This window comes from Podospora pseudoanserina (genome assembly GCF_035222485.1).
Source record: "Podospora pseudoanserina strain CBS 124.78 chromosome 7 map unlocalized CBS124.78p_7, whole genome shotgun sequence".
NCBI lineage: Eukaryota > Fungi > Ascomycota > Sordariomycetes > Sordariales > Podosporaceae > Podospora > Podospora pseudoanserina.
The window spans coordinates 2,000,691-2,016,311 of record NW_026946671.1 but is presented as its reverse complement, the minus strand read 5'-3'; the positions used below and the strand labels follow the sequence as shown (position 1 = coordinate 2,016,311).

General features: G+C 53.1%; 2 protein-coding genes across 2 annotated transcripts; one reads left to right on the top strand and one right to left on the bottom strand.

The window, feature by feature from the left end:
• Nucleotides 1-28: 28 nt before the first annotated feature.
• On the bottom strand, nt 29-5,077 carry QC764_700640 (uncharacterized protein). The gene is made up of 7 exons (XM_062949732.1): nt 5,019-5,077; nt 4,103-4,879; nt 3,755-4,066; nt 1,348-3,155; nt 1,206-1,286; nt 1,024-1,141; nt 29-967 (listed from the first exon to the last, which is right to left on the bottom strand). Exons 4-7 carry the CDS (start codon nt 2,458-2,460, stop codon nt 942-944), a joined length of 1,338 nt encoding a protein of 445 aa, XP_062796933.1. The 5' UTR covers nt 2,461-3,155; nt 3,755-4,066; nt 4,103-4,879; nt 5,019-5,077; the 3' UTR covers nt 29-941.
• A 5,582-nt stretch (nt 5,078-10,659) lies between these two features.
• QC764_700650 (uncharacterized protein) lies at nt 10,660-14,428 on the top strand. The gene is made up of 2 exons (XM_062949733.1): nt 10,660-12,544; nt 12,610-14,428. Exons 1-2 carry the CDS (start codon nt 12,401-12,403, stop codon nt 13,648-13,650), a joined length of 1,185 nt encoding a protein of 394 aa, XP_062796932.1. The 5' UTR covers nt 10,660-12,400; the 3' UTR covers nt 13,651-14,428.
• The last annotated feature ends 1,193 nt before the right edge of the window (nt 14,429-15,621 follow it).

Genomic DNA, 15,621 nt, shown 5'->3' with positions numbered 1-15,621 from the left:
ACAGTCGGGCCAGGTGTGGACGGGAAGCCGAGAGGTCAACTAAATATCTGAATTTTTACATACATGATTGATCATTGACACAGTAGTCTGGTCTGCCTAGTTCACATGGTCAAGGTGAGATATGTGTTCTCCATCGGCTTGCGTGGGATGGGTGTTGTTCCCCGAGCATCTCCATCAGCAGCATCCCTTGATCGTCACAAGCTGAGAAGATCTCGGCAAGGCATTTGCCAACCCTTTACTTGAATAGTTCGATCTGCTTAATAAGGTCATGGCGGAGCAAACCAAGATGCCTACCGCGAAGAAATAAACAGCCCGGGTTCTGTCAAAACCAAAACACATCCAACACACGAGTCGAACAAGGCGAGGCTGAAGAATCTGTATTCGCGTTCCCTCCATTACCTCCTCCTTGCCGGAGGGAAAGAGAACGGGCCCATGTCGCCATCATTAGACACACACTCAACAATGCGAAAAATCCCTGCCAGGCCCGATCCAGAGCAAACCCGTCGTTAAAAAAAACAAGCTACTGACGCGAGAAAAACATCCCAGGGGAATATAGCTGCAAATTGAAGGCAATAAAGCATCGATGTGCCCAGTGGGCCCCCATTTCCTAACCAAACAGGAAAAAAAAGACTGAAACGCGTGTCGGAAAAGGCAGCGCCGATTAAAATGCCCAGGGCCAAAGTCGAATTTTGTGTGTTCCACGCCAGGCGCCTTTCCTGAAAATGTGCAGTATTCGGGAAAAGGACCACCGGTCTCACGTGTCAAAAGAGATATATATCCACAGAATAACAAACGCATGGTGCTGCTTTACGCAACAGACTCGCATAAAAAAAGCCTCCACCAGGCCTGCAGAATCCCACCGGGTATCAAAGGCGGCTGGGTGCCTTGCTTCTTGTAGCGATTTGACCGGTCGTATTAGGAAAAAGAAGCCGGCAAATGCATCATCTCTTTTGGTTCGCAAACAGCTCTGAGCAAACGGTTAGTCATCGGTTATTTTTCATCCCATCTAAAAAGATTTCGCACCTGGGAAATGCTCCTTTGCGTATTGTTCACAGGCCTTGGCCGGCTTGCCAACCTTCTGCCCAATAACCTTCCATTTGTTGTTTTCGTACTCCTTGATGGCACTCATCAACGCCGCGGACTGTGTAGGAAGACATGTTAATCCCTATTCGGCGTGTCCACAAACTGTCTGACGGTCCACTAACCTCATCCTCTGCAAATTCAGCATAGTGCATATCCTTATACCAATGCTTCTTCACACTACCCTCTGTGCGGGCGGGAAAGGTCTAGATACACACCAGGTTAGCCAGGCCCGCAAGTCACAACACTGTCATTGCAGCAACGCACCTTGGCAATTTCTGCCCAACTGTTACCGGCATCACGCATCTGCTTCAGCCGAAGCTCCTCCGCCGGCGTCCACGGCGTGTTTGTCCGGCTCTTCTTTGCCGGAGGTGGGGGCGGAGCAGGTGTCACATCGTCTGGGGGCGGAGCCTTCACCTGAGCCGTTGGTACTTGGACCGCAGCGGGAGCAGCAACCGGAGTGGGAGCTGGTACGGGAGCTGGCGGTTGCTGCTGCTGGACCTGTGGGGGCTGCTGCTGCTGCTGCTGATGCTGCGGGTGGCCCGGATGCTGCACATGCTGTGGGTGTTGCTGTTGAACGGGGACCTGTTGGGGCTGAGGTGCCGCGTGAGGAGCTTGCTGAGGAACCTGCTGCTGTTGCGGGGGAGGCACCGAAGCGTGTTGATGCTGAGGAGTATGCTGCTGAGCATGTTGTTGGGCATGCTGTTGCTGAGCATGCTGCTGCTGAACATGTTGCTGCTGAACATGCTGCTGAGCATGCTGCTGGGGATGTTGTTGAGTGTGCTGAGGGTGTTGAGGGTGTTGAGCAATATGCTGTGGGGCATGCTGGTGCTGAGTGTGCTGGACAGCATGTTGTGGATGCTGAGCATGCTGAGCACTCAGCTGGGGCGCGTGCGGCGGAGGATGGGCCGGGGGGTGACCGCCGGTCTGGGGCCGCTTCCGTCTCGACGGAGCCGGCGCAGGGGCCGGGGTGGGGGTCTGCTGCTGGGGAGGTGGAGCCTGCGGCTGTTGAGCATGGCCCATGGACTGCTGGACCGGCGGAGCAGCATGGTGTTGTTGCGGATGTTGAGGGTGCTGCTGATGGGCAGCATGCTGTTGTTGTTGGGCGGCCTGCTGTGGTGGCTGAGCATATCCCCGAAAGTCCAACTGCTGCTGCTGTTGTTGTTGCTGCTGCTGCTGCTGCTGCTGCTGCTGGTCGCGCCGAGTCATGTCGGGCTGCTGAGGAGGATAATGAGACGGGCTATACCAGGGGGCATGGTTAGCGAACGCGTTTGGCGGCTGCGGCTGCTGCTGCAACGGTTGCTGGTGTTGCAGCGTAGGCATCGCCGTCTGCTGTGGTGGACGCCATGACTGAACGTCGTTTGCCGTCCGCTTCTTCATTACAGACGAACGGAGGAGCTGTGTCGGGAACAGCCCGGGCCAGAAGCACCAGGTTGAACCACGACGACAGAGCGACGGCGACGACGCGCGGACCCGGGCGGGGGAAGGTTGGGCGGAGGAGCAGGAGGAGCACGGAGATCGAGGCCAAGAAAGACAGAGGAGGAGCAAGACGTCGGCGTGTGTGGATGTGTATGGGTACGGAGTATGTGTGTGTGTATGTGTATAGTGTGTGTGTGTGTGTGTGTGCGTGTGTGCGCGCGCGCGAGCGCGGTGTGTGGATGGATGTTTTGGCCTCGTCAACTTTTTTTGACAGCCTCCTCAGCTTTGCGCCTGGGTAGGTAGGGTCGGCGATGGGTCGGGTGTTCCCTGTACTCTACTTTGCTCCCATGGTTGCAGGTCAAAGCCTAGGGAGGGAGTACTTGAGGTACATAAATGGGCGGAGAGGGGGGGCTTGATGGGAACCTTTGTGCAGAAGCCTTTTTGAAATGGCTGAGGTGTTGGCGTCTGGAAGGGGGGGGCAAGGGAAGGAGAGTAGGAGGAGAGGGGGGAGAAAGAGGGCGGAGGGCCCAGATACGAAAAGGTACAAGGAGACGAGGTACTCACTGCTGGAGCTCATTCGGGTGGTTGGTGGAGTTGGAGTAGAGGTACTCCGACCCGGGGGGGAGATTCGGTGTAATCGTCCACTGGTGCATGGTCTAAAAAGATGCGCCAAAAAACGTCAGTTATACTTTTACTTTGTCCAGCCCGACTACATGAGTCGCTGGAAAGAATAAACAGACAGACAGACAGACAGACAGACAGACAGGCAGGCAGACAGACAGGCAGACAGATAAACAGATGGAGATGAGATGAAAAGACGGCCGGTCCCCAAGCTGGTGTTCTTCTTTCTCCAGGCTCTTTTTTTCCCCGCCGTCATAATTTTCAGAGCGTGGCGACCAAGAGTTCGGCTGCTGCTGTACCGCCGCAACCCATTCTTCAGGCAATTTCAAGGCGCGCAGATACCCCCCTCCCCCCAGGCAAGGTAGAGCAAGGCAATGTAGAGCAAAGCAAACAAGCAAAGCAAGCAAGCAAAGCACCGGCAGCACCAAGAAAAAGAAAGGAAAAAAAAAAAAAAAAAAAAAAAGAGGCGGCCAGGATGGTGGCGTCTCTGGTTCTGCAGCAGCACGCGTCGAATCTTTTTTGTCGCGAGCAAAAAACAGAGATGCCCCCGGGGGACTCGGCCAAAACGAGACAATTGACGCGCAACCCCCCTCCAAGGGCTGCTTGATAGAAGAGAGAGAAAGTAGGTACTTACGGGCTAGTAGGAGTAAGAGGAAGCTCGCTCGCCGGACAGTGTGTCGTGACAGTAGCAATAGTAGTGACAGAAAAATTAGTGTCCCTTTCTGCATAAAACCAACGGTGGTAAATGTGGATTTGTCGGCGGCTGCTCTGTGTCTTTTTGGGAGATGGGAAAATGTACTCGAGGGGGTGACCGAAAGTGACCAGCTCTCAATGACTTGGGACGCAGCTAAAAGACATGCGGCCAGAAGTACCTCGACCGGGTGGAAACTTCGGAGGAGGGGGGGCTGGGGCTGCTGCGTGTGTGCGTGTGTGCTGCGGTGGAGAGCTTAGAGCAGAGAAGAGTGGAGAGGGATGGAATCACTGACTGACTGATCTGATCAGGTTTCTTCTGTGCCATCCGCCATCAGTGCATCACTGGAAAAGAAAAAAAGTCTTTTGCGGCTTGGCCGGCTGTTGCCAATCGCTGTCATTCGCTGTCATTCGCTGCCTCTCGCTTCTCGGCCCGGTGGTGGTGCTTGACGGCCCGCCACTTTCAAATGAATGGCGGCACAACAGCCAGCTGCCAGCCAATCAGAGATGTCCTCGGTCCCGGGCCAAGCGGTGTCCGCTGACTGATGTCGTGACTCTCGAGGCGTGCGCTTGATTGACCCGAGGGCAAAGGCGGTGCAAGTGCAATGGAAACGAGATGTCAAGAATTTTGATCTCTCCCTCTCTCTCTCGATGATGGATGGATGGACGGAGGCAGAGACGGAGCCGGCCCACGGGCAACCAGCCCAGGGAGTGAGTGGTGGCGCTAGTGTAGCTTTTGGCGTGTCGGTCTGCGTGTTGCTTGTCAAATTCCTGGCGCGAGGATTGGATGGCGCCAAGCGATACAAGCCGATGTCAATCAAGCAATCACGGAATCCCTGGAAGAGGAGAGGGAGGCTTTGCATGTGCGCGTAATACTGACGCGAGCAGCAGTGAGCCTTCTCTTCTTTTTCTTTTATTCTCCGTGTTTTGTTTTGATTTCTACGATACGGCTGCTGATGACGATGACAATAGCGATGGTGATAGCGATGGCGAGATGTATCTTCTTCAACAGTGCATGTATGTAGCTACGTATGTACAATTGAGGTGACGCAGTGGGGGTCGAGGTCGGCTATCGCTCCCAAGGATTGATGGGAAACGGTCAACAAGTGGTGTGTTCTGCTCTGTACTTTGGCTGGAAGTATCTCGCATGTCCTGGGGTGAAGGACCAGGTTGTTGGGGGTTGGGCCGGGGAGCGGGGAAGTACATACATGCATTGTTTCCCTCTTTCTGTTTTGGGAGAGCAGCTGGCGGATGTGCTTCGAACTGGGCGATGCCGAGGGAGCAAACAGTCGACCTTGAGATCGTTCTTCCAGCCCTTTGGTCGGTCGCCATGAAAGCTTCTCTGGAATTGACTTCTTTCCGGCGTGAATATCTCTCAAGCCGTGAAGTCACCTGGACGAGTACCAAGTATACATGGCTCTGGCGGTCTCCACCGTGCGAGCTAACTCGCGGGAGCTTTGCGAGCACGGACTTGGGCCAACGACGCTGCCTCGGGAGTAGCTTTCGGTGCTCGACATGTAGGCATGAGGTTTGTTCCAAGACATTAGTGAATGTCAAATGCGGGATGACTACTGCAATCAAAGGTCGAATGCTAGTTTCAAACCCAGTTCCTTGTCTATGGTAAACCATGAGTAAAGTATGTACCTGTACATTGCATAAGTTACTCTTTTCGATCTAGATCTGCCTACATTGCTTATCTTATCCTTATCTCCCCTCCAGATCAGATCAAGGCCAGGTACCTTATCCTCGCCTTCCCATTTCTCTAAGTACATAACGATCAACTGCAAGAACTGGGGGCTCCTTTGGTCTTCTGTTGTCTGCACATAATAGGAACATATCGCATCAATTTCCCAAGTTCGAATTCCAAGCAATTGGACAGTTTCTCCTCTGCGAGATATTTCTTTTCCGCATCAAAAACCATTCCACGTTACGCCCCGTACCTAGGTAGCAACCGGCTCCGCAACAGCCCGGCCATCTCGTGTGATGTCATTGCACCGGCACCGGTTCCCCTTTTTGGTTGGTGGTATGAGCGCCACTCTCCACAACGGTGTCGATTGTACCTATGGTGGGTATAATGCAGTTGAAGGAAGAAACGTGTGTTTTTTCCTTGTCAGAACACTCACTCAAGCTGTCATCCATCGAAAGCCTTGCTGATTTTAGAATGGAATTCTCAGCTCATACAGCAGGATTGCTGTCTAAGTGATTCCTTGATACCTATGATCTACTTTCAATGATCCTAAACGTATACCTTTGGTCTAATAAGGAGCATCCAGGTGGGTAGTAAGTTACCTGGCTTTCAAGTACAACTCCAAAATTGACTGGGCAATGTTTAATTCACACCATCCGTCTCCATCCTGAAGATGAAACTGGTAAGTCCGGGGAGAAGATAACTTGGAGCAATTGCCCAGTATTTTCTCTGTTTATTAAAGGAATAAGGGAAGTGGCTTAGGCACCTGCCCCGAGGACTGTCCAACTACCTAGATAGGTATATCTGCCGGGTAGGAGAGCGATTTTTCCAGGTCTTGACTTTACAGCGTTTTTGAAGTCCATTTCTCAGGTCTTCTGCTTCCGTGTTCTTCCAGGTTCTTTCACTCACCACTTTGCCTTGGTGACTTCACGTATGTTTAGCCAGCCTCTACACCCATTTTTACATCAAGGACAGGATATAACCAGAACAGTCGCACACGTTTGTAGGCGCCAGGTCCCAACATACAGCGCACTTCGGGCTAAGAAGCGCTGCCCTGACGGGACCTGTTTACTCGGGGGTTACTTGGACAACTTCCACAGTAATACCAGGTTCTGGTTCTCATCTTACTCTATAACTCGACTATGCTTTGGTTAGAATGCAAATCAGGCCAGTCGTTATTACATAGGGCACCGCACAGCTGACCTTGCCCTCAGTGTCTCTAATAGATATCCGAAGCGCGAGTAAACATGAGAAATTACCGACAGCATGCATCAAACAGCATGGGAAGCGAGGACGTAAAAAACCAGGTCAAACTCGAGGTTTTGCTGCTACCGTAGAGAAACTTCAGGTCGATACGGTCAAACAATCCGTGCCCTTGGAGTCTACCGACGTCTTTGCTCGTTTCTCATAGGCAAAAAGGCTAAATCATGAGGAGAGGGCGTGTTTATACACCTAATGGGCAGGTAAATCACCGTCGAGATATCCAGAAATTTTGATCCAGTGTGACGAATTCGGAGCTGGTCTTCCTTTCCCGATATTTCAGAGACGGAGTTGGGCTAACTGACCAGGCTGCGCAATATAGTGAGATCACGTCATTGGCAGCAAGGCAAGTAAAGAGACAGAAGATCTGGCCAGCTCGCTGCCGTAAGAAAGAGGTGACTGCTTAGGAGCAGAGTTATGCATCCACGGTTTTGCTTTGTGCTAAGGGGCATAACATTCTAGAAGCGATATCTCTCCCGGGTTGGTGTGCGCCAGCTGGTTCGTCACATCGTCCGATGCGAAAGCTCTTGTTCATCCCATATCCAAGTCGACCTGCCATCTCAACAGCCCCAAAATTTGATCCAGCCCATCTTCCGATGAGAAAGGGCGCATCGACGTGCGAAAGAGTGGTGTATGCGGGGAGACATCGGCTGAAACAACAAAAGTTCCAGTTCAGATCATCGTGAGTTTGAGGTCAGGGCGCGCGGCTCTGCAGATGGTTAGGGTAAGGGAGGGGGGCGGATCCATCAGGAAGGGAAAAAAAGGTGTGGTCTGTGTGTTTTCTTGGGAGTGAAGTCTCAGGTGAGTAGACAGGGGTCCCCCGTTCCTGGCTGTTTTGACACGATTAGCGAGACCCGCACCTCCTCCACATGCATGTGTCTTGGCACAGATCTGGAAAGCCTCGTCCGAGTGGGAGAGGGTGTGATTTGTTGGCTTCTTTGGTGTGTCATATGAGGAACGACAATGTCTAGAGTTCAAACAGGTCTATTATAGTATTGAATGGGGGGTTTGAAAGTTCAATCCTCGACTGAGTACACAAGTAAAGCCTACACAGTTCGTCGAAGTAGCTAGGCGGTTTCCATTCTTCTTTGAGGTGGACGGGATAGTATCCGTGCACATTGCACCCCGGGCAGGGACCGGGTTTTGACGCACACGCAACAACAAACGGGTATTGGCATCAGGACATGGAGATGTCCATCCCATCCGTCCACTGGGAGTTGCCGACCTAGGGTCTGGACACTGACAAGTGCTGTTATGATGATCATGGGCTGGTCTGAACAAAACTGCGAATCTGATCTGACATGAACCCTTTATGCAGAACGAGGGCTCGGCCTTCATCTGATATATTGATGTCTATCATGTGTCTGAGAACTTCTAGAAGCTTGTCAGAACCGTTCTCCGTCAGTGCCTGGGTGATGCCAACTGTTGAAGATCGTGGAGAAGATGAGGACTTCTTGCTGTGTGTAGCCTTTTCGACTACGGGGGGGTGGGAGGGGTGGGAGGGGTGTCGCATCATTGCTTTGTGATAGGTATGGTGCCTTCGTGTCCCTATACCCGCAATTTGACATAGCAACATGGTTACGATTTACTCCAAGGCTCCGACGGCCCGTGAATACTGACGAAAGCCAGTTGGGTACGGGTCGAGGTGACAACATCCGACCTCCGCGCCACCCGATGATCCACAGGGATCCGGGATGTATGCTGTCCGTATGTAGGCGGTAGAATCGGGAAAGGCCAGAGCGAATTGGGTGTGCGAGTGCGTGGTGAAAACCAGGAGGTTTAATCACAATGCAGCGATCTCCTTTCTGGGCAGGATCAAGATGATGACCTACAGGCCCAGGGGATCTCGGAGAATTCCATCTAGCAACCATCATAACGACTACAACACGGCCCGGAGCAGATACATACCATCGGTGCTATAATGTATAGTCGAACTAGAGAAGAATATGACGATATTATCCCCAGCGAGATTAAAGGTACATATCACCGTCCGGATCTTTAATCAGCCAGTCTGGGCATGTTCGATTCGTGAATTAAGAGCCACTTTGGAGCTCGGACAAGAAACTCTGATGCTGAAATGTTGACATAGACGTAGGCATATATCAAAGTATGTACGCATGTCGATCATGGTGTGGCAGACGTCGCAACAACACCAGTCAAGGGGAGTCGAAAAGATTCGGCAGTTATGAACGGCAGTTTGCTGTCAACATTCTGCTGATATCGGGAACGGGAAGGTCGGATCCCCGGGTTCTTGTTCGTTTTTTGTGACCCGGAAGCTTCCCATCAGCTCGGGGAAGAAACGCCAGGCGCCAGCAATTTGTGCGTTCTGGGTCGAAAACACCCCTACCTACCTTGTAGCGGGGTCATAACCCAAGGGGTCGGTGAGTATCATCGTCAGAAAATCATGTGACTGTGATCATGCTGAGGTACATAGTTGTCGCCAGGAACGAAGGAACCGCGGGTCAGTTCAGACGAAGGTAAGCACCAACGTATGTGATGATCCTATGATGGCCATCTAGAACAATTCTCCCGGAAATAAGAGCACGATTTCCGTCAATAGCATTGTCTGGTTCCTGATCTGGATCGACTTTGAGACTTGAGTCGCAATGCTTACTCGTAGGCTGCTATAGTGTTGAGGGTTAGATGGTTGTTATCCTTCGCGGTGTTTCCAATCGCTGTTTGAAAGCTTGACGGGAATGAGGGGTCGTTGTTCTCTTGTGATTCCCGCTGCCGTTTGGCCGTACGAGGTAGTTGATACCCCAGCTGTGGGATTTGACCCGCAGCAGCAAATCTTCAAACCAAACACCAGGAGCGGCAAAAGAGTGTTTATGTCTCGAGCGTGATGCTGTCCGGGGTTTACTGGGGCACTGGAAAGAGATATACCACAAGACGGCATCAATCCAGCATAACCAGATGGTACTCTGTAAATCGGATAATCAGGCTTCAGCCTTGTCGGCCGGAGCATCTTGATGGGTCGTGTTTCCAATCATGTTTGTTCGGCCGGTTCGCTGACTGATCTGATCTGGTCTGCTCGACAAGGCAAGGCAAAGGCAAGGCAAAGGCAAGGCAAGGCAAGGCAAGGCGAGAAAGGGGCGTCCATCCACAGTCCAGTTTCTGGGGACGAGATGGAGAGATGCGGTCCATGGTGGGGTCTAGGTCTGTGGGGGAGGCGGCCGAATGAGGAAAGGCCTGATACACGGCTGAGATTGCGCCAACGGCTTAGCGAGTTTTAAGGATGCCCCACCCAGGCCCGGAAGTCGATCGGAGACTGTAAGCAGGGGCCGTCCTGGCGCATATCCCCTGCCAGGATAAGTGGGTCGCATTAAGAGAGACGTCGCCTTCAGATGTCTGTTGTTTTTTGTCTTTACAATTGATTGCTCTAGTGTAAGGTGTGTGATGAATATGAGGGGGTGGTATCAAAATGTTGTTTATGTACAGGGCAGCTTCTCGGCATGTGCCCCGAAGTGATAGGGCTAGGTTAAGATGTGGCCAGTGTAAATGGTTCCCCAGCCGCCGACCATTCAGCCAGGCCACTGCCAGCGCATTCGTCTGGGTCAGCCGAGGGAAACTACTGCACTAGCAAGCGGCTACTCCCATGGGCAATTGGGCAAAGGAAGAAACATTGTCATGTTTCGAGCACGAAAATGTCAAACCAAACGAGCGGATTGGGTGGGCTTCCCCATGGGTTTTGCTTGGTTTTGGCCGTCTCTGCTTGGACGGGGGACGCGAAAAGGATGCCAATCGCGGGGCAGGTGGGGGCTTGGCTTTTACTGCCCCTCATCCCTGCAAGAGCCTCAGAACAGGGGCTGCCAGGGGTTGTAGCCAATCGCAGGTAGGCTACAGGCACACCAGGGCTACTTTGTGACACCTGGCTCAGGACAAGAACGACCAGCAAAGGGGGGCAGACCTGTGTCAAACGTCAGACACAGACCTTTGAATGCTCTGCTTTTCTCTCAACAACCTCGAAGCGACATCAATGCAGCCTCTCTTTTTGCCTGCGCCCAGAGGTCTCTCACTCGTCACCCATGTCCCTCTCTCTCTCTCTTTGCCCCTCCCTCGTCCGTCGACCCCACGATGCCCACGATATCCTCCCCGGCGCTCCGGCCGACCGTCGAACGGGCCCCAAGGCGGCAAACATCGCCCTCCATTCCGATATGCAAGCACGGCCTCGAAAGCGCCATCGAGTTCGCCCATTGGGGGCAGAGAAGACACAAACACCTCGATCAACAACAACGCTCGAACCGAACCGCCCTCTGATCGTGCTGTTTGGACGGCATGCCTCTCGGCTGTCCCGTCTGTTTTTGAAGCATTGCTTCCCATCTATTTTGGCCAGCCGTCTCGTTTACCGAGTCGAGTCAGCGCTTCGAGATACATGCTCACCCTCTCCAGGTGGAGGAGAAACCTCGACAAACACAGTCTGCCTCCTGGTTGTCATCCCGCATGACTTGCCCCGGGCCTGTCTAGATGCCTGTCATCCAGACTCGTGCTCAGCCAGGCACCTCGGTCCATGGACGCTCCATGACCAGGGTAACGGACGGCGGTGGACATGCGCACGTCCATCCACCTAGTCAGATCCAACCATACCGTGTCTTGGTTGATACATGAGCTTTCCTAAAGGGACCAGCTTGCGAACAGTCTCTTTGTTTTTTCTCCGATTCTTGATACCACGAATGCTACCGCATGCAAGTGCTTGCGGATCAGGTCGTTGCAACACCCTCTCAACGATATCTCCAAAGCTCGTATTTCCTCTCTGTTCGTTCATCACGGTCTCAGTGCCAGCGCCCCTAACGTCTCGGTGCCAATCCTGCCTGCTCTGTGTGTATACTGCCTACTCATAACAGCACACAAAGGCCTGGGTCTACGGGGCCATCGTTAGGCGGCTCCCACACACCCCTGTTCAGTCTTGGACTTCTTGGCTTGTCCACCATCCCGGGCCACGCCCCCAGGACTCCACATTGGTCTGTAACGGGCCTCAGAGCTGTTGTGTGTCTGCCCCCCTGTCTGCCCAGTGGGACTGGATGTGCCTCGAGCCGAACGTCATGCAACCCATAGCGGGCATTATTACCCATCCCTTCCCCCCGCCACGCCTCGTTGCTTTCTTCTCTTCTGTTTATTTCTCCTCCACCAAGGTCTTACCTGTGGATATCTTCATCTACCATCACGACGCTGTTGCGTGTGTGTCCCACTCTTTCTTCTTTCTCTTCTCGCAGCTAAACATAGTCACTCTTTGATCTTGCCCAACTAGCTTGGCTGCTTACATTCTTTTTTGGAGAGAGATTGGTTTCATTCTTCGACGACAGTATAATCTGGTTCATTATACTCGACTTTTTAAGCAACTCCTTTTTTTTTCTTTTTACCTCTTTCACAAACATTCGATTCGTTCCTCGTGCTCGTTGACATCGCTCCTCGGCAGCCGGTCACTCACTTCCTTGAGTGCTTGATCTTCCAACCCGAAACGAAACGACTCTTCGATTCTCACAGCAGCAAGTTCTGCTCGTTCCTTTTTTGAACAACCTTCGATTCTTGGGACATACCGCCTGGAAAAGACAGCTGGATCTGACAAACACGCCTCAGCACACTTTTCCTCGACTTGTTTTGGTACACTGAACAGCCGGAAAGGACAGAACCTTGTGAAATTGGATTATGATGTCCCCAACAATTCCCATGACGGCCCAAGCCGGGCCCTATACCCCTACCACCGACGCCATGGATCGTCATGAATTCGGTGTCACAAAAAACAGAAAGGCAACTTCGACTGGTGGCGGGAGAGCATGGAGCGAGGAGGAGGTATGTGCCCAAGGGGGAGAGCAGTTGAGCGGGAAACCATTGTGTACTGACGCGGAATTGCGTAGGAGCTCTACCTTCTTCAGACACGTCTCCAGAAAATGCCCTACAAGCACATTGCCGCCCACTTGAAGAAGACTGAGCTCGCGTGCCGCCTTCATTATCACCAGCTCAGCCATGGCAGCAACCGCCGCAAGCGTACCACGTCCACGTCATCGGGATCCTCGAACAGCGGACACTCCCCTCCGCTTCACGGCTCGATTCCCTCGCCCATCCGGGAGCAGGACGATTCGCTCAGCCGATCTGCATCTCCTCCCGGCTCCGCACGATCTTATGGTTCGATCAGCCCAACTGGCATTCAGCTCCCCAGCATCATGACGGCTACCGCTTCCGCCAGCGAATCCCCCCGCCTGCCCACCATCCTTCCCAAACCGGCCTCGATGAAGCTCGCCCTCGCGTCTATTGGCGGTTCGGCCTCGGCGGGCACTTCCTCTCCAACGGCGTCTCGTGGGTATCCCACCCCGTTGCACGAAGTCCACCCACACAGCGCCCCCTTGACAGCCCCTTCTGGCTACCGTGGGTCCATGACACCAACCAACGGTTCGGCGCCTTATCCCTCCTATACGTCAAACAGTGGCCCTGCCCCCCATGGTCCAGGACGCCTGCGCCTGGACTGCTCTGCGCTCCCGCCTCCTCCTTCGTCGGCCGGTCTTTCTGTCACCCCTTATTCTGCCAGCCACCCGGTGGATATGGGAAAGCTCAACGCCATCTACAATGCGCACCGTGCCTCTTTCTGGGCCAGCATCGCGGCTGAGTACGGACCCGGTGCCAACCCCGTGGTCTTGGAGCAGGCATGGCGTGGAAACAGCCCTACCTCCAGCTCCAGCTCCAGCTCCAGCTCCAGCTTGAGCCTGGGCATTGCTGCTCACACGCCCATTACGCCGATCGGTAGCCCTGACGATCACTTTTACAACGGGCAAAGCAAGCCTGACAAGACCAGAATTAGCGCCATCCTTGGCATTGATGCCAACCCGAGGAGTCCCAGGGAGAGAGAGATGGTGAGAAGATTGGAAGAAGAGAGGTGCTCGTTAGGAGTGGTCGGCGCTTGAGTGGAGGATATTTTCAGTCTTACAAGCCGCCTGCTCTGACGAGTATGATTGGTAAGACACAGGACTTCTGGGTGGTCTCAGTTGTTCCACGCTATCTTCTCTTCGTTCAGAATCTTTTAGGAGTGATGTTTTGGGGTGTTTTGCCATTTCCCTCTCCCTTTTACTTCTCGAGAGGCCACCAGGGCACCCGTGGGACACGGTGTTTCTTACTGGGGCCGAGGCTTCACCTTTTTTGTCGGAGTTTCTTTTTTTTTTCTTTTCTTTTGGAGGCTGATTCTTTTGCTTTGCTCCCTGTTGGTGCTGTTATACTTGGCGTTTTGCATGTTTGCTACGTGGTATGCCAGCTGAGAGTTGGGTCTTGGGCTGTAAAAAGCCTTGGTGTCGAGTTTTATACAATGGCCCTTCCCATTTTCTGTTCTTCCCTTTTTTGGTATGGCAGGTATCGGTGGGAGGAAATCTATGATTGGGAAAGTTGGACGTATGCTACGGACGATGATGGATGAAGTGATGACTTCAACAAGACAACACACTTTGAACCAGCCACGATGACAACACCCACGCACGCCCTGCTACATACCTACATACACATCACATTCGAGATGTTGAGAAATGAGCCTCTTGTTGCCCCAGTGAAGGTGCTCTGTCTTTCTACTTCTTGCTCTTGTTTCTTTCTGCGGAAGGTATACATGATGTTCAGCAATGAGGCGGATTTGCATGTCCTTTTTTCTTTTTCTTCCATTTTCTTCAATTTCTTTTCATGGGGGGGTTTTGGGTGGCGATGGGTTGGGTGGGAGGGGCGAGCAGTGCATGGGTAGCGGGGGTGGATAACCGGATAGGAGGTGGTGGTGTTGAGATGGGATTCGTGTACGATACATGACAGAGAGGAAGAGAAAAACGTGGGACTTCATCCCTGCCCTTTCGTGTTGTGTTCCCTGAACGTGGACCTTTCCCCTTTCCCTCTGTAAGAGGGCAAGACGGGGAAAAAAAATCAAGTGAACTGAACCTGAAACCGACGGAGCTAAGCAAAGCGTAGTGTCAACGGCGGGGACTCTGTTCACCATTGTCATGCCAATGCAAGCCAGTGCTGACCCCTGTTCTTTCTCCCAAGTCCTCCCCCTTCCTTTTGCAGGGCAGCCAAGCATGTGCCCAATCCCCGGTCAACCCAAACTTGGACGGAAGGTGAACCCGAAATACCCAGAATGACACCCGAGAGGCTGTATCGCGTCAGGAGGTATCAAAATGATCAACATGGTGCAATGGTAGGGCAAGCAAGACAGGCGGTGCTCTTTCCGACAAGACTTGATAGGCACACAGATAGGTTTATGGAGGGGCGGCTATGTACTAGGTTGATTCCGCGCAGATAGTCCATGTCGGTGATGTCGAGGTGTGGTGACACAGGAACGCCGGGCATGCTTTCCTGATCAATAAGAGGCAGTCCCGATGCAGATGTGGTGTTCGCGGCAGAGGAACCGAACGGGACGGAGGAGGAGGCTCTTCTTTGACTTGGCCAGCCCAACTTGCCCAACTGCAAGATTTAAGTTGCAGCCGACCTCGGCTCTCTCTACCTACCTACCTACCTAGGCGTGACGGGAAGGTGTCAAGATGTGTCAAGACATGCCATCATCACGACGACAGAGACCCTCCACCACTACTGACACGACCATGACATGACCACTCACTGCCCGATCGATGCATCTGCCGCTCCATCATCCCCCCTCGCACCAAAGGAAAAAAGGAACATCGGGAAAACCAACCGGACAGACTCTCGGCTCTTGGCTGATGAGCCCTGTCCACATGCTCGCTACCCGTTCTCGACGTTGCACTCGACGACACAGTCGCTCATGCAGCAACGGTCGGCTCCCGAGCCCCGGGCCCGCCGTCTTCGGCTTCATTGGGCCACCAGTTCGAGCTGGCCGTCTTGTTGGTGAAGCGAATCCGGCACTGAGAGGAAGACGGCATTCTTGCAGATTC